Raw genomic sequence first — 22,913 nt, 5'->3', positions numbered from 1 at the left:
GAAGTTTAAAGTCAACAAACCTAAAAGGTGCCAAAACAAACAGTACAGAATACACAGCTGCTCACAAGTTACCAAACTAAGCATGAACCCATGGAGGAAAAAAACTAGTTTCAGCCAAGCATAAAGTCAAGGGTCATCATTTATTCATAATATTATGCACTGACATACGGAAGCAAATCACAGAATATATCTGTGAAGTGTAAACTAAATACTACTGCATACATCAACCTATATTTGTACAACTTAGCCACCTTATTTCCTATATCAGCTTGCATTTAAAAAGTCAACAGTTTAATAATGAAACAACCATAAAATTTGAGTGGTCCAACCTTAAACATTAGGTAAGATGTTAGAGTGTTTTGTCACCTCATTTTTGTTAAGGTCTCCAATTGCAATTTTTTACAGAAAACGAATGTGGTTTACAACAGAGCATAGTATTTGCATCCTACCAGTATTTTTTATGTCACCGAGATGACACTGTGGTTGGGAGATAGTGTTGGAATTGGAGTTGAAAAAGAAATTGCATACAGCATCATACTATTATCTTTTTACTGCTTTTTAAATATTATTCTAAACACGTCCTTTAACTCGAAGCGAAACATTCAGGGTCTTTGTTGGTTTCAAACAGGGTGCTGTAAACAGAACTTGCATAAACTATGCTGTAACATTTCCATGTTTCTGCTGTTCTCTGAGATTAAAAGATGCTCTCTTAAAAACTAAGATGACACTGGAACAGGTTTACAGAAAAACCTTCCATATTAATAACAGTTACTTAGATATACAGTATATATAACATAAGCCTGCATATTGTCGTATGACATCTCTGTAGTGAACAAGCAGAATAAATAAAAAGAAAGAGGACAATTTACAGCACATAAAATGACATTTCCTTTTTGTGTGTATGTAAGATATATTCATACATCTCATTTCAAAGGTAACAAACTTAATATCCATCCATCCATTTTCCAACCCGCTGAATCCGAACACAGGGTCACGGGGGTCTGCTGGAGCCAATCCCAGCCAACACAGGGCACAAGGTAGGGAACCAATCCTGGGCAGGGTGCCAACCCACCGCAGGACACACACAAACACACCCACACACCAAGCACACACTAGGGCCAATTTAGAATTGCCAATCCACCTAACCCGCATGTCTTTGGACTGTGGGAGGAAACCGGAGCGCCCGGAGGAAACACACGCAGACACAGGGAGAACATGCAAACTCCACGCAGGGAGGACCCGGGAAGCGAACCCGGGTCTCCTAACTGTGAGGCAGCAGCGCTACCCACTGCGCCACCGTGCCGCCCCCAAACTTAATATACAATAGAAAATACAAAACAATGAATATCTGTCCAACTCATTTAAACATAAAAAATTGAGGGAAAAATATCCTTTGGGCTCAGAATGTCAACAGATTCCTCTCAGACAACCTAAACATACCCATGCATCTTAGAACCCCTTCTTTCACTTTCAATCTAGCTATCCAACTACATCTCAGGAACCATCATTCTTTAAAAAAATACTGCTTCAATTATAACCAATTGGATTTTTTTTATCCTTTTTATACACTTTATATAGACACTGCATTGTTGTACTGAATTGTGAAAGACATAAAGAAACCATATTGTGCTGATATACACAGACTTTAGCTAGAAGAGAACTCCATGTCCATGTTTTTTATTTTAAGTACTGAAGGCGTGTATATTACACTGATTTCCATCACACAGCATGGTGACACAGTGTTAGTTTTCTAATGTTGTTTAAACACACGGGATGTCTCCAGAAGCTAGTCATGTATGACAGGTGCTACAAAAGGTGAACATTTAGCAGCACCTACTGTTATATGAGCTGAGCAGAGATGGCAGATATCACACAACAGGCTAAGTTCCATGTTTTTCAAAGAAACAAAAGGTGGTAGGTACAGGGCTAGGAGGGCCCATTCTGTGACAGGTGAAGCACATGCTTTTTTCAACATCAGCATATCACATTTCATACTGGCATGTACATACATATTCATAAAAGGGGTCATCAAGGCTGTGCGGTTACATGGCACCTTTCTGCACTGCACAAATATAAAATATATGGGCATGCCATAGCAGAAGCCATGATTTTTGGCTATGACTACTTTCTAACTCTAAGCAATGTCCCTAGAAATGTCAGCTTGAATGCTTCCTCAAACTCCTAGGTCATGAACTGGGAGAACAAGTAATACAACAAACCAAACCATAAAAACCAAAAACTGAACTCTACTCTTCTCCACAATAGGCTGTGCTTTTACCTATGTTCCATACCACGAATGAGTGTTTCACTAGTGTGGTGGACAGTATTATTATGCAATGGTATCCAGGGCTCATTTACTTTCTTAAACAACCCCCAAAAACCATTATCAACTACAACAATGTATACATAGCAGTTCTTACAAACAGCTAAAAAAATTATCTGAGAAAGGTATTGACTATTTGTAATTTACAATTTATCTACAATCATGAACTAAAGATTCAAAGCTTTCCTGAGACCCATTATAGCATTACTACAAACATTCTTTTCACATGGAAGGGAACGCAAATTGTGTATATACTAATGATATACAGTAGTTGCGAACATATTAAATGCCCAGCAACAAGCACAAATGCAGTACTCTACAAAGGATAGCAAAGGTGACGGAGTCTTCAATGTTTAGTCGCACTTAGAGGCAGACAACATTGAACAATTCAACAATTATTCAAACTCATCCCCCAAACACACATAAATATTGACTGATTGACTTTGCCCACATTTCACACTGCTTCCAGTAGCAGGAGAGAATAATGTGCTAGAAAATACACAACTACAACTTAGAAAAATAACCAGTCACCTGCTCTGTGGCTTTAGTTTCACAAAACCAATAGAAATAAAGAAACATAGTAATGGTGCTTGGGCCAAATTATTTCACTCTACATACACATAATACAAAATTATAGCAGGTCAATACAAAATGGCCTGGTCCTCCCTGTATTACATTTGTTCTGCTTCTGAGATTCGCTGCGCACAGTTTAGTATTGGTTAGAAAAACTGTTGCTATGGTTTCAGCAAAACAAATGAATTTGTATTAAGCCAGCATATCATGATTATATATTACATATAAACACAAAAATACACAAATAAACATATATACACACACACACACACACACAATATGCAACTCATCACTCATAATTGTATTTAATAATTTGCCAGTTAGTTCTTTCAACTCCATATAGCTGTTTTTTGTTCACCTTTATTTTTATTAAAAAGAGGATACTCTGATTTATTTGTATTCATAACAAATGCAAGGCCAGGTTCTAGGAACAAATATTCAGATATATTCATATTCATTTCATCAAAGATATACTTTATTTTAAGAAGATTCTCCTAGGTTCTGCATACGTGTTCCTGCCACATTCTAAAGACATGTGCATTAGGCGAATTGATCATTCTAGTCTGGCTCCATATAAATGATTGTGGGGGTGTGGAAAAGAGTATGTTGTGATGGAGCTGGATCAGAGTTGCTTTTTGCCATGTGACTGATGCTTCCAAACTGGACACAGGCCAATGCAACCCTGAACTGGATTAAGTCAGTGTAAACAACAGACAGATGGATGGGTGGAAAACATTATATATTACAGTTTCTATTAATGTAGCGACCTCAGATGAGGATATTTGAATAGCCAATGGCACAGTCTGCATCTGTGTGGGGTCTACACTGTTCTCTCTTTGTTAGTGTGGGATTTTTCTCATGATATATTAGGTTTCCTCTTATATCCAAAAGATGGGTGAGATGGGTGTATTGGGTTGGTTGGCAAATCTGAATTGCCCAGTGTGATGGAGTGAATGATCATGTCCCATAAGGAACTGTGGCCATGTTCAGGACTGGTCTCTTCTGGGTAACCAATGCTACCTGGTTAGGATTTAAGTGGGTTCAGAGAATAGATGGTTGAATTTAAGATATTTTACACCTAATATTGTAATATAATTGATATATTAAAATACAAAAGTATATCATTTTCAATTTAATTCCCTTCAAGTGTTAGGCTATAAACTAATTTAATGCACTGTATCTATCTATATTATACATACATGTTGCATGTTAATACTTACGTGCCTAGTACAAATCAAATTCTCTTTTCAATATACTGGTCTTATGGTTTTTTCTGGAGCATAAACTTTTAGATAATGTAAGGGTATTCTTTAAATTGCATGCACATTCACATTACCGGCAGACACTGTAATGCAGTAGGTAGGACTGCCACTTAATGGATGCAGCATTCTGGGTTTGAATGCCACATCACATGATGTCCGTTTGGATTTTGCACATTCTTTCTGTGTTTGCATGGGTTTTCCAATGGGTACACATCCCAAAAAAATGCGGATTTCAGTTAACAGGTAATAAGGTTAACAGGTACCAGCATAAGTACGTGTGTGTTATCTTTATTAAACGAAACATGTAGGAAAAGTGAAGCATGTAAAAACAATACTCATATATTTTGCAAACAAACGCAAACCAACGTATTTAATTGGAAAAATCATTAAATAATTGACTGTCAATGATTTTTTAAATGGCGCACCGATGCAGCCTCTTTTGTCTTAATAATTTTCATTTTTTGCAGAGCAAAGAAAACTTTTTACAAAGCCAGTGACATTTGCGTGAATGAGGCGAATGACAGGCCCATGCTGCACTGTAGATGTTAAAGCAACTTTGTTAAAATTAGCAGGAAACAAGAACATGAGTTACCTCTTTCCCGTTTCATCAACATCCTAATCAATCCACACCTAACACACCATTTTTTTTAAAGGAACTCCCGATCGATAACCACTCTATGCACGAATCTCAATTAGCTGATAAAATTGCGGAATTGGAGCACGCTCAAAAAATTCCAGTAAGTCGTGCAGCAAAATACGGACGATGACGGTCTTGCTAAAGAAAAAGCCGCATTTATACAGGTGTTTTGTGTCCTCGATATGGATGTCACTATTTACTATACACAGCCGAATCGGCAAGATCCGCTGAAGCCGATTACTAGGCATGAACTCGGAGCGACAGACGCAGTGCCATCCTAGCTCTTAGTACCACGCGCACAAGCGGCTTCAGTCTCCTGCTAGGCTTTTCTGCATGACCCGTGGTAAAGCGCGATACACATTGTGGGGAATGAAAAGCTGAACGAGGAAGTAACAACTCGTTCCGTTCGCATACTGTGCTTACAATACCACCACTTTGAGCACACATTTTCACCTCTTCATAATGCAGCTTATAGCCGCCACAACAAGCCCACGAAATGTTTAGTCGGAATACTTCAAGCGATCGCAACTGAAACAACTGTTCAAGAGACACACTGTCACCCTGTCATATCGTGCAAATCGAACCCCTCACTTCCTAGTTCTACACATACAGTTACACCCTTTTCCCTGTTACGCTGTTTTACGGATTTCGCTAACATAATTTGAAATAAAGCGACACCCAGAGCGCATTTTCTAAAAGAGGAGGGGATCCGCCGACATCCAGAAAATGCGGCTGTCACCAAATGTAAGCGCCACATTTCTTTACACGTAGACATAAGAATCAGATCAATACTCACATTTAACTACCCTATCAGTCGTTGACAACTTCGAATCAGTCTTCTTATTTTCGGACATTTCCAACGTGATGTTTAAGCCAAATGTACAACTGCAGCTGAAATTTCCAACCGCAAAATAGTCCTTTCTTTATGGTGTAGAATGCGTTGTTTATTTATTTATTTTTTCCTCTACAACTCAGATAACGCGCTTTTATCTTCAGAATGTTGCGCGAAAGAGGAGAAAAAAGACACAAGCACACTTGGCACAATGTTGCAGATTTCTACACTGTAGCCTCTCCCAATAGATTAACAGCTACACTGTATCTATTCCTCCGTCTCCTGCGCCTATGCGCAACCTAACTTAGCACACAGTTGCGGTGCACCGCCCACTCCAATCGTACGTGACTCTGATTTGTTTGACGCGCCTGTCACTTCTCGACAGCAGGTCTTACCCTGCGAGGTACGGGCTAGAATTCTGCCTATCATAGTCATCCATCAGAGTGAATTTCACGTTAGACTACGCCGTCGTTTGGCTGAATACCGTGGTTTATTACACAGACCAGGGTGTGCAATATGACAGAAAGTGCCAGCAGCGGTTTATGAGGAGGGGGCGGTGGGCAGGCTACGAAGAGCTGTAATTAATAACCGCCTGCGCAGACAGGCACTACTGCCTTGCTTTTTCTGCACAGGACAATTTGAGGCAGGGACGTATACGAATGCTGGATTTGACGCCGGGATCTATGAAGGGCCGAGCTAAATTTATAGATTGAAATCCTAAAACTTTTTAAGTCTTTTAAAATCAACAGACAGGCTAATATATCTAATGTCATTACGTAAACCTCAAGAGCAAATCTGTAATTGGCATTTTGCGTTCACTGAACAGAAGGAGCTTTGAGACAAATTCAGCTCCGAGGCCACTTACGGAATCACCTGACAATATGTGAGGCAGCTTTACAAAGAATGGATGAAATATGAGAAGTCTTCGCGAATCCCAAGCCTAATCAGTACGCAGCATTTAAAACAGGATTACTTAACCCTTAGTTGTCCTTCTGCAGTGACAAGTAAACGGCAGACGTGTGCCTCTCCATATACTTCTCAAAGAAAGGAAACACCTGTGTCCGCCAAGTTTTAAGTATTCTGAAATGTTAGCTACTGCCCTTACGTGATTTAACTGTTTGACACTGATGTGTTCTCGTATGTGGTAATGTAGTGTTTTTATTTTATTTTGTTGTTCTGTATTTTTCAGTTGTGTCTGAAAATGTTAGTGAACCATCTTCTCAGTTACTTTAATGTCCTTTAAATCCTTAAACCTAGGAACAACAAAGACAATCGAGGTTTCTTATGTGCAACATCCCAGACATAAATCATTTAAATTTAATACACTCCTGAATCATCTTTCAGATCTTTTTAATCCCTTACCGTCTTATTGAGCAGTGAAAGCATATGGTGGCAGGAGTAGGGGCAAAACAGGCCCTTGGTCTTGACAACATGCCATTAGTTTCGCTTTATGTGTAATATAGCCACACGTATTTTTTTGGGGGTTGGGGGGTATTGAAAGTAAACATTCAGCTTCATGTAATTGCATGGTTCATATAAGAAAACTAAAGGAGAGATGATGCTTCAGACTTTCTGCTTTAGTTGTATGCAACTGATCTACACATCTTACCCAGTTTTGTTCTACAACATAGTATCAACCTTGCCAACACATTGTGGATTGTTGTACAACTATGCGTTCTGTATTGCAGTTTGGGTGAGATGTATTGTAAATTGAGAAAAGGATTGCATTGGTTTCAGTTTCACAGTTTATATGACATCTTTGTTTCAAATAATAATTTTCTGTTTAATAAGATGTACACCTCTCAATATACAGGATTTAGATTGGCTATACTGTAATCTTTGAGTAATGTTGGCAAAATGTATCTCCTTTGAAACTTTTAAATTGAACATCATATATCTTTGCTCAGTCAATTCTAATAAGAGTAAGTTAAGGAGGTTGGTGAATTTCTTTTGGTGTATATTAGGCTAACACCACCTTACACCATCAGTACAATGTTTACATACATAGTGGTGCACAAATTGAACTGGAACCCTTGTTGTTAAATCCAATGCCTTAGCCACTACACTTCATGTATAAATAGTAGTATCTGTTTGTCAAAGGTGTCACTGTTGGGAATATGATTGTACAGCAGGACATATTTGATGACCTCCAACAAGTTTTAGCTGAAATTGTTTCCTGATCGTTCAAAAGAAAAGCTGTGTAACACAGAGTATTAGAACAATACAGGCAAGAAAAGGCCATTCAGCCCAGCAAAGCTCATCAATCCTATCCACTTAATTCTTCTAAAATAACAAAATCTAGTTTTAAAGTCCCTGAAGTTTACTGTCTACCACACTATTTGCTAACTTATTCCATGAGTCTATGGTTCTCTGTGTAAAGAAAAACTTCCTAATGTTTGTGTGAAATTTACCCTTAACTGGTTTTCAATTGTACCCCAGTGATCTTGACAAACTCATTTTAAAATAACAGTTTCAATCTACTGTACTATTTCCCTTCATATTTTAAATGTTTCAGTCATGTCTTCTCTTAATATTGTTTTGCTTAAACTGAAAAGGTTCAGCTCTTTTAATCTTTCGTAATTCATCCCCTGTAGCCCTGGAATCAGCCCAGCCCTAGTAGCTCTTCTCTGGACTTTTTCCAGTTCTGCTATATCCGTTTTGTAGCTTGTAGACCAAAACTGTACAGAGTACTCAAGATGCAGCCTAACCAGTGTGTTACAAAGTTTGAGCATAACCGTCTTGGACTGGTGATCTACCATTGTGCTATATGTACTAACATTCTGTTAGCCTTCTTAACAGCTTCTGAACACTGTCTGGAAGTTGATAGTATTGAGTCCACTACAACTCCTAAATCCTTCTCATAAGGTGTACTTTCAATTTTCAGTCCTCCCATTGTGTATTCAAACCTAACATTTTTACTTCCTACATGTAACACTTTACATTTACTTACATTAAATTTCATCTACCACATATTCCTATGCAAATTATTTCTGTATATATTATATATACTGTATAAAATAGGGTTCCTTGCACCATAGCCATCTGCTTCCTGTATCTGAGCTAATTTTGCACCCATCTACAAACAGCACCCTGAACTCCCACTTCTTTTAGTTTGATGCCCAACCTCTCATGTGGCAACCTTACCAAATGTGTTCTGAAAGTCAGGATATGCTGCACTTTGCTACACTTTGATCATATCTTTTTGTTCCTTCTTCATAAAATTCCAGCATATTGGTAAAACATGACCTCCCTGTTGTGAACCCATGCTGACTGTTCAGTAAAACCCCTGTTTTTTCCATGTGTTGCTCTGTCTTACCCTTAAAAATTCCTTCCATTAATTTTCCTGTGATGCAAATTAAGCTTATTGACCTATAGTTGCTTGGATCTGCATGGTTTCCCTTTCTATATAACAGGATAATATTTGCCATTTTCCAGTCCTTTGGAATTTCCCCAGTGCACAGTGACTACCTAAAAATATGTATCTAGGGTTTATGTATGTACTCTCTAGCCTCCTTAAGAACTCTAGGGTAAATATTAAATGGTCCTGGTGAGTTTTTTTATTTCAGCCTTTTTAATCTGAGCAGTACTTCTCCCTCTACAATTTCCAAATTACTTAGTTCTCTCTTAGTAGCCCCTTTAACCACTGGGAAGTTATCTACTTCCTTACATGTGAAGACCTTAGAAAAATGAGAGTTTAGAACATCTGCTATTTCATTGTCTGGGTTTTTAAATTCTCCTTTACCATTCCTGATGCACTTCACCTTCTCCTTGAGCATTCTATTAAAACACTGAAAGAATCTCTATGGGCCATCTTTCGCCTTATCTGCTGTTTACTTCTCTAACATGCTGTTTTGTTACACCTTTTAAGTTTTCCTCTCCATTGCTTAAATTGTGTTCAATAAGTTGAGATGAATTATTCTGGTCAATTATGACAATTAGGGTATCCCATATAAAAATTACCTTTGCTATATTATCTGGACTTTCTAATTATGTGACACTATTTGGCTTCTACTTGTTTATAGGTATAGACCATAGCTCTTGTCAAGTCCTATTCCACCCATTATGGACTAGCATATTAAGCAGACAGGGAGAATGCAAGAGACAAAGACAGGGACAGAAAGAAAGAGAGACCCACATAGGCAGACACTGTCCTCAAGTGGAGTGGCCTAGAAGTAATATTTCCAGGGGCATCAGAGGAAGGTAGACTGGAACATGAAGCAGTTTCTGCAGGATGACAGAGGTAGGGAATCCATCATTATATACTGTACCAATTATAGCTGACCCTTTATATAGAGAGAAAGGGCAAAAGCTTCCTCCAGAATGATGTGGTAATTTAGGGACAACATTGACTGATAGTGGGAGCTCAGTCTTCTGGCACTGCAACCAAAAAGGACAACAGCAGTCGAGATGTATTTCCAAGATTTGGTGTGGACATGACCCAAGGGTGAGATTTAAAGATGGGAGATGTTACTGCCATTAGGAGAGAGATTAATGTTTGTAAAGAATGGCTTAGTGAGCCAGCAGATTTCATGTTCGGTCTATGCATACTGTATGATGCTTTGTGACTACTCTATTATTGCAAATTAACAATTAATTGTTTGGATTATGTGGCATTTATTCTTAGTATGTTACAATAACCAATTTTCTAGTGCATTCAAATGAAGCAATTGCATCATGAATAATTTCTAAGACACTTTAAAAAAAGGTGTTTCTTAAAAAACAGAGTTACCTAATAGTATAAGCCAGTGTTATTAGGATGACATTAAACTTAAGATTTTTGTTCCAGAAAATGTCTTAATTAGACACCATTTCTTGTTGTTACTGAAGCTTGTTATTTAAATCTGTGGCTCTTAAAAGCTTTGATTCTGCCTTATCAGGCATTTCTAAATTTTTACATGTTTGTTTTTCTGAGAACACAATACAAATGTTTTGTGGACCAGAGCACATTAGTACTATGCTTTTCAATATTTTTCCTTTTTAATATATATTTTGTGATGAGCACAAGTGGGTGTAAATAGGACCAAGTTAGCAAGTGAATCATCAGTCCCCTTCTTATTTGCATCTCATATTGATTTGGAATATGTTGTACTAGTGTAAGTGATGAGGCAGAGTGAGTCCTAGATTATTTGGGGTGCCAACTGGGCAAACCAGTTTAATATCAACAAATAGGCTCACACATTTGATGGTGCTACAATAAGCTCCTAATCTGATGCCTTCTAAGCCACTCTGGTGGCATACTTCATCTGGCATTGTCCCTGCTAATCACACTGTCATGTCCAAATGAGATGCCACCTTCCGGAAACACCTCCCTGTTATACCAGAAAGGGCTGAAAAGGACAGGGCTTCTCTGGCTACATTGCCCTCAAGGACCAATGCTGTAAGGTAAAAAGGAGATAAGACTATTAACGACTTCTCTTCTCTTGTCCCAGAGTGGTACAACATGCCTCAGGTAAGCCCAGAAGGCAATCCTCTGGCATGCATGTGTGACAATGTTAACAAAAAATAAAACAATTAAAATTGTGAAGATAGCTGTAAAAAAGTAGGTTGTTTTAGCAGTAATAACTGACTTATAACTAAGAAACAGTCTGGATGAATACAATAGATGCATTGATTTCAATAACTCAGTCAAGACAGTAAGAAAAACTGATGGAGTAATCAGTTCCATCCATCCATCCATCATCCAACCCGCTATCTATCCAAACTACAGGGTCACGGGGGTCTGCTGAAGCCAATCACAACCAACACAGGGCGCAAGGCAGGAAACAAACCACGGGCAGAGTGCCAGCCACACCGCACGTAATTAGTTCCTTGAATGTTAAACAACAAAACACTTTTGTCAATTGGAATCAATATTTTTGTACTCTGTATGATGAACTTTAGTCTTGAAGCAGTGGCACTATACACAGGAGTGACTCCTCTCCTCCTCCTGTCTAACACACAGATATTTCCAGTCTATAATTTCTTAACACCACCCTTCATCCATCTGTGCACATGACCCAATTTAGGGCTTTAGCTCACTCATTCAGGTAGAACTGGATCCTTTCAGTCTTAGTATAATCAGATGCCACATTTCATGTTGCCTCTTGTTTTAAAAGCCATGTTGTTGCTTGGATTTTGCATCAGTTTTTCTTGATTAGTGCTATGCTTGGATACTTTGAATTAGATTTTTATTTCCAGCTGAAAGCCCATTTTAAGACTTGTCCATAATTGTGGTTATGCATTAGCAACGGGTCTGTCAGGGCAGCTTACTCTGCCTGTCCATTATGTTATGTTACAGGCAGTGAGAGCTTGAAATAATCTGCACAAAGTCACATTCACTGAACTATTGCAGGACTTGTTAGTAAAGAGTATTGGTGTATTCCAGATTATCAGCCTTCTAAACACATTGTCATACTGTTTTTTTTGTTTTATAGTATTTAATTATTTTCTTTTTTTTACATTGTTTACGTTGTCTGGTAATACTCCATTATATATTAGTGCTGTGGCTTCACACATTTCGCATGACTACATGCATTAAGTGTGACTTTACAAGAGCAGTTTTCCCCCATAAAATTAGACATAGGACATGGCTAACATCAGCTTCTCTGATCCTTCTGTAACTGCCAGACTCCTGCTTCTTGATTTTTTTTTTTTTTTTCATGCCAGATGAGTCATGGCAGCTTGGGATTCCAAAATGAGCAAAGGTTGCTTTCAATTTAGCAATGACTTTTTTTGTTTTTGTAGTCTTCAAGCAAAATATGTCTGAGTAGCAGAAGTAATACTCTGATATTCCTGACCTTGATACTCACAAATATCTCTTCTCCCTAGAAGTAGTGTTAGGCTCAATGACTCCTTATCCTATTTCTTACATTTCTTGCAACAAAACTTGGATTAAAGGAATTTGTTTTTAATATCACATAAAAGTCATGAACACAATGTTGCCATTTTAGCTTGTCCTGTCTAGATTGTGACAGTTCTTTGATCTGTGTTATGATTGTCTGTTGTGATTATGATCAAGTACATGCCATTCACTGTTTGAAGTAGTTCAATGAGATTTCCAAGTATGAGAAGTCTTTCTTCCATTAGTAGTGCATATTTTATTGGCTAAAAGTATTTTGTATCTGATTGTATGTACTTATCACCTGATATTCTATCAAGGGCTTTCTTATACTTCAGCAGATTCTGTCAGGATTGGTTCCAGCTCCCTAGTCCCTGTAACAGAATCATCAAGTTCAGAAGATGAACTGTATTATGCAAATGCATGTGCTTAGTAAGTTCAGCCCATCCTGCATTTTTGATCAAAGCACTACAAATCACTGATCATGTTCCTTGTCACTTCTAAGTGATCTCCTCTTAAAAGTTTCCTAACTGAAAATGACTGTTAGCATGACAAAACACCATATCAAAACCAGAATTTCAGAATGTTCTTTGCTAGCTGGAGGTGATGGGCTGGTCTTACTCTATCTGAGGGTTGGGTATTTGCATTTGAAGTGAGCTTTCAGAGTGTGAATGCTTAACATGACTTAAGCAAGCTTTTCATATAGCTAGCATGTTAACAAAGGACTGACACTCTACCTAGCCACTGGAATTCACAATCAAACGTTATCTGATTGGCCAGATGTGATTTGTGATGAAAATGATTACCTAGTCAAGAATTGTCTCCAGCAACATTTACAGTACAATGTCTGGATAAGTTATTGTATTGATCATGAATGAAATACAGGATAAATACTGTTTAGATTTTGTAATCATAAGGTGAAATCCCTACATTGGGTCTGGTATATGTCACTGTATATACAAAATGTCTGATTACTGTAGTTAGATGTTTACATGCAGTGTGCTTTGTCCAGTAGTTTTGATAATTTTCTAAAGAGAGCGATGTTAACTTGATTAGCAATTTAACAGTAGATTTGAGATATCATCTGTCACTTTATTTTGACACAGTAGTCACCTACTTTATAAACAGTTCACATTTTCCATACAGACATGCCTATTATTCCTATTTAGGGCTTTTGTGATTCATCATTATGTTGGTAGATATAATGATAGGCTGGAAATGAATGCTGAATACCGCTTAAAAGTTAATAATCACTTTTGTCAATTTGTATAGTATATGCATGCTGGAGCTTTAGTTGGCCATCTTTATATAGATTACACTACATTCTTAACGTCTTCTTTACTTTTATACTTATTTGTGTGTCATGGATTTTTATCCTATTTTCCCCTTTTCTTTTAGAATGATTAAAACTATATATTTATTTAATAAACTCATCCATTAAAAGTTTAGTCCCTGATATACCAAACTTCTAGGAAATTTCTACAAGTTTTTATGGCCATTCACATGAGATTTTCTAGCAGGAAGCTCTATTTTCAAATTTTTTCAAAGCATGTGAACCTTGAGTCAAGTGCTCAGTGGTCCACAGAGATTATAAGTTTGGTACTTTTAACATGAACCATTGCTGCATTACTACTACAGCTTTCTTTTTTCAATCACCATAACCAGTTGAGAAAAAAGAAAGCGAAAGGAAGATATGTATATTTTTTCAATCCATGGATTCTGCTTCCAAAATGCTGCTGTGAAAAGACTGAAATGGTTTCTATATCTCTCAAATACAAGCATCCTTTGTGAACTTAAACCAGTAAATCAGTGAGGATAAACTGTTTGATAACTTTAGATAAGAATCACTTCTAACCCAGCCACAGTGGATGCACAAACCAGTGTGTTTCTTTGTGCCAGTCTCAAGCCCGGACTAATGGGGAGGTTTATGTCAGGAAAGGCATCCAGTGTAAAATTTTGCCAGATCAGTATGTGGACAAAAATACAAATTTCCATACCGGATCGGTCGAGGCCTGGGTTAACAACAGCTGCCACCAGTACTGTTAGCCAACAGGATGCTGACAGAAATTGGGCTACTGTTTGCCAAAGATGGAGAAGAAGAGGGGGTAGATGTGTCCGGAGGCAGAAGGACAGGAGGAAGATAAGGACAGTGGAACTGAGAGTAGGAACTTTGAATGTTGGCAATATGACTGGTAAGGGAAGAGAGTTAGCCGATATGATGGAGAGAAGGAAGGTTAATATATTGTGCGTACAAGAGACAAAATGAAAGGGGAGTAAGGCCAGGTGGATCGGAGGTGGATTCAAATTGTTCTATCATGGTGTGGATGGGAGGAGAAATGGGGTAGGGATTATTCTAAAGGAGCAGTATGTCAAGAGTGTTTTGGAGGTGAAAAGAGTGTCAGACAGAGTAATGATTATGAAGCTGGAAACTGAAGGTGTGATGATGAATATTGTTAGTGCATATGCCCCGCAAGTTGGGTGTTCGATGGATGAGAAATAAGATTTCTGGAGTGAGTTGGATGAGGTGATGGACAGTGTACCCACAGAAAGTGGTGATTGGAGCAGATTTCAATGGACATGTTGATGAAGGGAACAGATGAGATGAGGAGGTGATGGGTATGTATGGTGTTAAGGAGAGGAATGAAGAAGGTCAGAGGATAGTGGATTTTGCAAAAGGATGGGCATGGCTGTGGTGAATACGTATTTTAAGAAAAGGGAAGAACATAGGGTGATGTACAAGAGTGGAGGAAGATGCACACAAGTAGATTTTATCCTATGCAGAAGAGTTAATCTGAAGGAGATTAAAGACTGCAAAGTGGTGGCAGGGGAAAGTGTAGTTAGGCAGCATAGATTGGTGGTCTGTAGGATGATGTTGGAAGTCAAGAAGAAGAGGAGGAGAGAGAGTGCAGAGCAAAGGATCAAATGGTGGAAGTTGAAAAAGGAAGACTGCAAGGTTGAGTTTAGGGAGAAATTAAGACAGGCACTGTGTGGCAGTGAAGAGTTACCAGACAGCTGGGTAACTGCTGCAGAAGTAGTAAGAGTGAGAGCAAGAAAGGTGCTTGGCATGACATCTGGACAGAGGAAGGAGGAAAAGGAAACCTGGCAGTGAAATGGTGAAGTACAGGAGAGTATACAGAGGAAGAGGATGGTGAAGAAGGGATAGTCATAGAAATGCAGAAAGTAGACAAAAGTACAAGGAGATAAGGTGCAAGGTGAAGAGAGAGGTGGCGAAGGCTATAGAAAATGTGTATGATGAGTTGTATGAGAGGTTGGACACTAAGGAGGAAGTAAAGGACTTGTACCGATTGGCTAGAGAGAGGGACTGAGCTGGGAAAGATGTGCAGCAGGTTAGGGTAATAAAGGATAAAGATGTAAATGTATTCGCAAGTGAGGAGGGTGTGTTGAGCAGATGGAAAGAGTACTTTGAGAGGCTGATGAATGAAGAGAATGAGAGAGAGAGAAGATTGGATGATGTGGAGATAGTGAATCAGTAAGTGCAAAGGATTAGCAAGGAGGAAGTAAGGATAGCTATGAAAAGGATGAAGAATGGGAAAGCCATTGGTCCAGATAATATACCTGTGGAAGCATGGAGGTGTTTAGGAGAGATGGCAGTGGAGTTTTTAACCAGATTGTTTAATGGAATCTGGGAAAGTGAGAGGATGCCTGAGGAGTGGAGGAGAAGTGAACTGGTACCGATTTTTAAGTATAAAGGGAGATGTGCAGAGCTGTAGTAATTACAGGAGGATAAAATTGATGAGCCACAGCATGAAGTTATGGGAAAGAGTAGTGGAAACTAGGCTAATAAGGGAGGTGATGATTAATGAGCAGCAGTATGGTTTCATTCCAGGAAAGAGTACCACAGATGCAATGTTTGCTCTGAGGGTGTTGATGGAGAAGTTTAGAGAAGGCCAGAAGGAGTTGCATTGCGTCTTTGTGGACTTGGAGAAAGCATATGACAGGGTGCCTAGAGAGGAGTTGTGGTTTTGTATGAGGAAGTCGGGAGTGGCAGAAAAGTATGTAAGAGTTGTATAGGACATGTACGAGGGAAGTGTGACAGTGGTAAGAACTGCAGTAGGAGTAACGGATGCATTCAACGTGGAGGTGGGATTACATCAGGAATCAGCTCTGAGCCCTTTCTTATTTGCAATGGTGATGGATAGGTTGACAGACGAGATTAGACAGTAGTCCCCATGGACTGTGATGTTTGCTGATGACATTGTGATCTGTAGCGAAAGTAGGAAGCAGATCAAGGAGACCCTGGAGAGTTGCAGGTTTGCTCTGGAGAGTATAGGAATGAAGGTCAGTAGGAACAAGACAGAATACATGTGTGTAAATGAGAGGGAGGTCAGTGGAATGGTGAGGATGCAGGGAGTAGAGTTGGTGAAGGTAGATGAGTTTAAATACTTGGGATCAACAATTCAGAGTAACAGGGATTGTGGAAGAGAGGTGAAAAAGAGAGTGCAGGCAGGGTGGAATGGGTGGAGAAGACTGTCCGGAGTGTTTTGTGACAGACGGGTATCAGCAAGAGTGAAAGGGAAGGTCTACAGGACGGTAGTGAGACCAGCTATGTTATATGGGTTGGAGACGGTGACACTGACCAGAAAGCTGGAGACAGAGCTGGAGGTGGTAGAGTTAAAGATGTTAAGATTTGCATTGGGTGTGACAAGGATAGACAGGATTAGAAACGAGTACATTAGAGGGTCGGCTCAGGTTGGAAGGTTGGGAGACAAAGTCAGAGAGGTGAGATTGCGTTGGTTTGGCTATGTGCAGTGGAAAGATGCTGGGTATATTGGGAAAAGGATGTTAACAATAGAGCTGCCAAGAAAGAGGAAAAGAGGAAGGCCTACGAGAAGGTTTATGGATGTGGTGAGAGAGGACATGCAGGTGGTGGGTGTAACAGAACAAGATGCAGAAGACAGGTCGATATGGAAGAAGATGATCCACTCTGGCAACCCCTAATGGGAGCAACTGAAAGAAGAAGAAGAACATAAGAATCACTTCTGTTTTACATTTGCCTTTACTTTCACAACACTTTTGTCAACACACTGGTTCCTGGATCATATCATACCATAAAAGTACAGTAGCACATTGGTTAGCACTTCATAAATCTAGCATCCTGGTCTTGAAAATCACATTTCACTGTTGTCTATTTGAAATTTACATGTTCTTCCCATGTCTCAAGCTTTTGTGTTCTTGTGGGCACTCCAGGTTTCCTCCAATGTCCCATCCACATTAACCCAGTGTGGGTGTGTGCATGAATAAGCCTTGAGATTGCTTAGCATCCTGTCTAAGACTGTTTCTGTCTTCCACCCAGTGTTACTTGAATATATTCTGCCCTCCATCTAACACTATCCACATAAAATGACCCTGAACTTGATTAAATGAGTTTAACCACTTTATGTTACTTTGTAAATTCAATATTTTTATTTATTTTTCTTCATCCATTTTTCCCTTTCTTGCTTACATGTTGTGCACAATGGCCTTGCAATATTTGTTGAATAACATTATTAATTATCCAGTGGTATTCAGGTTCAATTCAAGCAATGTCTGTTTATCACAAAGCTCAGTTCATACTGCAGTAGTTGAAGTCTGAGTGCACACGCAGCATCATTTTCATTGTACTTACAAAAAAAAAAAAATTATTAAAAAACCAACATGTTAAAAAATAAATATATTTCTTGTTTGTTTTTGTGGTAACATTTCACAATGCTGTAACGACTCCACCCACTTTTTATTGCTAAGTGACCAAACAAAACAAATTAGTGAATATAATTATTTCCTGGGTGGTAAAAATGTTTTATGTGTAGTCCTTTATATACTTTAAAAAAATAAGGAATGTTGTAAACCACAAATCAATAGGAACACAATGAACAGCTGAAGATACAGTAATGCATGTGCAACTCAAATAAATCTATCACTCATTTCACTCTTGAACTAAATGTACCTAGAAATATGCTATATAAATATACAAGTATATATTTTAATAATAGCATGAAATGAACTTTGTTAATCCTAGATGTACTGAATTTTGTAATTACAGTATACTGTATATCCACCTTAATATAACACACACACCTTAAAGCTGTGAGAGGAAACCCAGAGTACCTTCTTAATAATACTGGTTCTTTCATGTTATTTTAGGGTTATTTACTGGGTAGGATGGTTCCTTGTAGAACCATTGCTTGACAAAACACCATTTTGTCTGGGAAGAATTCTTTGCATGTGATGTTAGTTCCTTGTGCTTTGAAAAATGTCTAATGTACAGAAAAAAACTGAAATCTTTAATGTTTGGTAGGCTAAATAGGAGGACACTAAGAGATTAAGAAACTTGAACTTAGCCTATGCTATTGCATGCAGAAAGACTTCTTTTAAAATATGACCCATTAGTATTTCACAAATCTGTTACCATCTATTTATGTTTATTTACTATATGGAGCCTGTTGCGGATCTAAATAAATAAATGGTTCTTTCTGGAACCTTAATCTGAATTGGTCTTTTGGGAAGCAAAAATGTTTACAATGTGGCATCATACTAAAGAACCAATCTGGCATCTTTATTTTTAAGAACATACCCAATGGAAAACCCACACAGATATGGGAACAATCTCCACAATAGTAATGCCTGGGTTTTGAACCCAGAATTCTACTGTTGTGATACAACAGTCCCAACAACTTACATCATCTTGCCAGTCATCTAATTTCATAAGTTTGCTGGTAAACTGATAAAAATTAAAACTGATGGCTTGCTAAAGGGCATGTGTATATTGTTTGGGACTTGGTGAGGGCTAAATAATGTGTTAGTTATGCCATGAGAAGAAAAGTTATAGAACAATTGTGGTAGGCGGCTGGCATCCATGCCCAGCCGGGATGCCCCTGCACATTATATTCAGGGGGAGCAGCCCTGGACACTGCAATACCTCCCCCTGGACGCTAGATGGCCACCCCCCAGGGGTGGAGCAGTGCCTCGGTTTCCCACAAGGCTCCCTGGGAATTGGAGTTGGGTGTAGCCCTGTTGGGTCCCGCAGGCACCGCCAGGGGGTGCTGTGTTTGGGACTCCTGAGCCCATGTGGGCAGCATATACATCACACCCAGAAGTGCAGCCGAAACTCAGTGATCAAGCACCAGGAGCACTTCCAGGTGAACTATAAAAGGAGCCAGCGACCACCACTCAGAGGCCAGAGTCAGGTGGAGGAGGAGAAGGTTGCTTAGGAGGAATGGTGGTGTCAGAGAGGTGTGCTTATTTGGACTGTGTTGTGCCTGTGAGGATTACGGGGAGACTTGCCCCACAAGTGAAGAAAATAAAGTCTTTCTTGTGTTTTACACGTGCCTCAGTGTGAGTCTGTGTCAGGTCGGGCACAATATAGCGACTTTTATCACACTACTGTATTTAGAAAACTACAGAACTGAAAGAGGGACAACTTTCTTTATAACATGACTCTTTAAAGTATTAGCATATGACATTAAATAATATGTTCCATGTACTTTCAATAAATGTAATTTAGACACAAGGAACTGTAGAAAAGTGAATGGTTTACTGAAATAGGTAACTCATTGATATTATCACCCACAAAAAAAAAACTGCATTGGCAATAATACCCATATTAAATGTGCTTTTTGTTATAAAAAGATGGTCAGTGAAACATTCTCTTTATTTTCTCATTTTTTCTTCATTGCTGCTCTTTGTTAAATATCTGATGTCATTTTAATATTAATATTTGATAGCAGGTTAGGAATGGAATGAGTCTGGGAGTCTGGGTATGTATTTAAGTCAACTCAGACTTTATTGATTTTCATAATTTAAAATATAATTTAAATCTATCAAAGACATATTTTGAAATATCCTATATGATATCTGCTCCCATGTTTAATTTTACTTCAGCACAAGGAATAAATGTAATATGTTATTTTTGCAAAACACACATGCTTATGCCACTAAGCCTATATTTTAATATTTTGGATTTAAGGGGCATTTCATGTAACTGAACTGTAAATGAAATGCCCCTTAGTAAAGCTGCTTAACTAAAGATATAGTCCCTGCATTTGCACCTTACAGGACAATCATAGACTTGCTTTTAAACCTTCTGTGAATATCAAGAAATCATGAAAGTGTTCAGATTTCAGTATTGACAGTGAAAAAATATGCAACTGTAAACAGATTCATTACTTAAAATCAGGCATTATTGGTTAATAAAAACATGTATTTGCCTTTCTACCTAAAATTCCAGGAACTGGTCTATAAATATTTACCAGACTTGGAAACAAAATATTCAGTAAAAAATAAATCAGTATATGATATTGTGGTATAGTTGAGGATGGAGTTTGACATAAAAAAATGCAGCTTTTTTAGAGCCACAACCAAACTGATAAGTATTAACATCATATCCCAAATTAATTATCATAAATTATTTGTAATATAAAGCTTATACTGTATATAAACACTGTCTTGTTTTTTAAATAAGTTATGCATAGCACAGAATTTGATGTGTATTGGGATTAGGCTAGCTGTTTTAAAAGACATGTTGTTTAACTGGATTAGCGATGCTATATTGGACCCTGATGTCTATATTTGTGTGTGTTCATCCTGCATTGGGTGGGCACCCTGTACAAGAACTGTCCAAGGTAACTAAATTGACCTTTTTTTTTTAAAAAAAAGCAGATTTTTCCAAAACAAATTGTGAAAATAATTTTCAGCAGATATCTGTTATTAAATTGTAAGCCATTCTTCAAACACAGTAGTCTGGGACTTGTACTACTTGCTTACGGATCCTTCTCACCTCCAAATCTCATGCATTGGTTGTAGAGTTGCTTGATACATGATCTGTCACAGCATTCTCATTACTTGTATTTTAGAACACTAACATACTGTAGCTGTAGTAATAGATTCAATTTCTTCTTATTCAGGTTTTATTTTCAATTATGTTGATCAATGATCAGCATGATTCTGAGACGGCAAAGTATTCCCCAACCGTATTTGAACCATATTCAACATTTGGTATGAAGATCCTATTAGGAAAAGCTTAATTTTCAGCAGACATAATAAGAACTCTATATCATCATTTGCTTCTCTGAATATTCATAAAGTGATTCACCTATTGCATATCATAGTTGATTAAAATGGAGCAGGATTATAGGTTTAACATTTTAAAGAAAATTGGTAGAGTAAAAGCCTTTGTTCTAAAGTAAAAGAAAAAGTCATTTTCTTATTTAGAAAGAAAGTACAACATTCAGAAGCATTTTGACATATAATATATTCACAGTATTTCTCACCTGTTGGATGAGGTGCAGAAGAGGAAAGCTAATGATCTAAAAATAGACTGACTAATTCCTATTTCAGGGATAATCTGATCATCCTACATAAAAACTAACCTATTTAACCAACAAAACAGTGGACTGCTTAGGACTGATATTATTACTTTTTAAAATCCCACTTCAGCTGGTTTTCTCAAGGTTTAATTTTATATCTGCACAGAATCAACTTTAGTTCCACTTGTTTCACTAAAATTACATCATGGATCTCAAAGTGGCCCAAGAGTGTTGTGGTAATTCCACCATATTGAATAAACTCTAAGTATCAACAATGTGCGGTGTAAATTCAGCAAAACCATTACTGTATTTATTTGGGAACATATCATTCTTTTTCAATGACACTTTTAAGTGAACCATAAATGAATGAAAAATGTTTTCCTTTTTTTAAACAAGCACAGTCTTGATCAGCTAACCTGTTTTCTAAATACCTTGATTATTTGTCTACAATTTTCATTTTCTGTCATGCATTTCTTAGGTGATTAAATTACACCCTACACTGTGCATGCTTTATGTCATCAGAGTCTTGTTAAATAGGTGGATATGTCAAGCATAGTAGCTAACAGACTGTTATCACACAAATGGAACTTTTTTCTTAGCGATGGACATAGACACGCAGTATGAAACATTGAAGGTGGGTTACTGTAGAAGAAGGTCAAAGTTGTAGCTTGTGCAATAGTTTTGGGTGCCCACTATTGGTCATGAATCAGATTAATCAATTGGTTCCATTCACTTAAACTGGTACTTTAAAATAACTGAATCAATAAAGTGAGTTTAAATGTCCATCACTGTTTTATCATAGACTATTCTGAGTGGTTAAATATCTTGAGAAATAAAATCCATGTATTTTTTTGGTTGTTAAATTTTTAGATCAAGTGTAACATTTTGTCTGTGAATGTCAGCTGATTTTGTTTTTTGAAAATGGTAGATGACATCTTAGAGTTGAAGTGTATACCTTACTGCTATTGTATTCTAAACGTTTTAAACGTACAGTATATCACGGCAACCAAATGGCAATTGGATTACTTTCTTACTAGTGACAATGGAAAGTAACTGTATGTCTCAGATCTATGCAACATGGCATTTAGTTTAAATTTCACATGTACCGAGGGGTTCTACAAGAGCTAGCTATAACACAGCAGCAATGATTGTGAAAAGTGATGGTGC

General features: G+C 37.9%; 1 protein-coding gene across 2 annotated transcripts in view; it reads right to left on the bottom strand.

Moving 5' to 3' along the window:
- Positions 1-5,934, bottom strand: part of LOC114654559 (protein phosphatase 3 catalytic subunit alpha) — a 447,068-nt gene extending 441,134 nt beyond the window's left edge. For both annotated transcript variants that reach the window (XM_028805172.2, XM_028805173.2), the window contains exon 1: positions 5,592-5,934. In XM_028805172.2, coding sequence (XP_028661005.1) covers positions 5,592-5,649 — 58 coding nt within the window. In that variant the 5' untranslated portion in view covers positions 5,650-5,934. The remainder of the gene's footprint in view (positions 1-5,591) is intronic.
- Positions 5,935-22,913: the final 16,979 nt, after the last annotated feature.

The sequence above is a fragment of the Erpetoichthys calabaricus genome, chromosome 7, assembly GCF_900747795.2.
Source record: "Erpetoichthys calabaricus chromosome 7, fErpCal1.3, whole genome shotgun sequence".
Taxonomy (NCBI): domain Eukaryota; kingdom Metazoa; phylum Chordata; class Cladistia; order Polypteriformes; family Polypteridae; genus Erpetoichthys; species Erpetoichthys calabaricus.
This window is presented reverse-complemented; position numbering and strand designations above follow the sequence as displayed.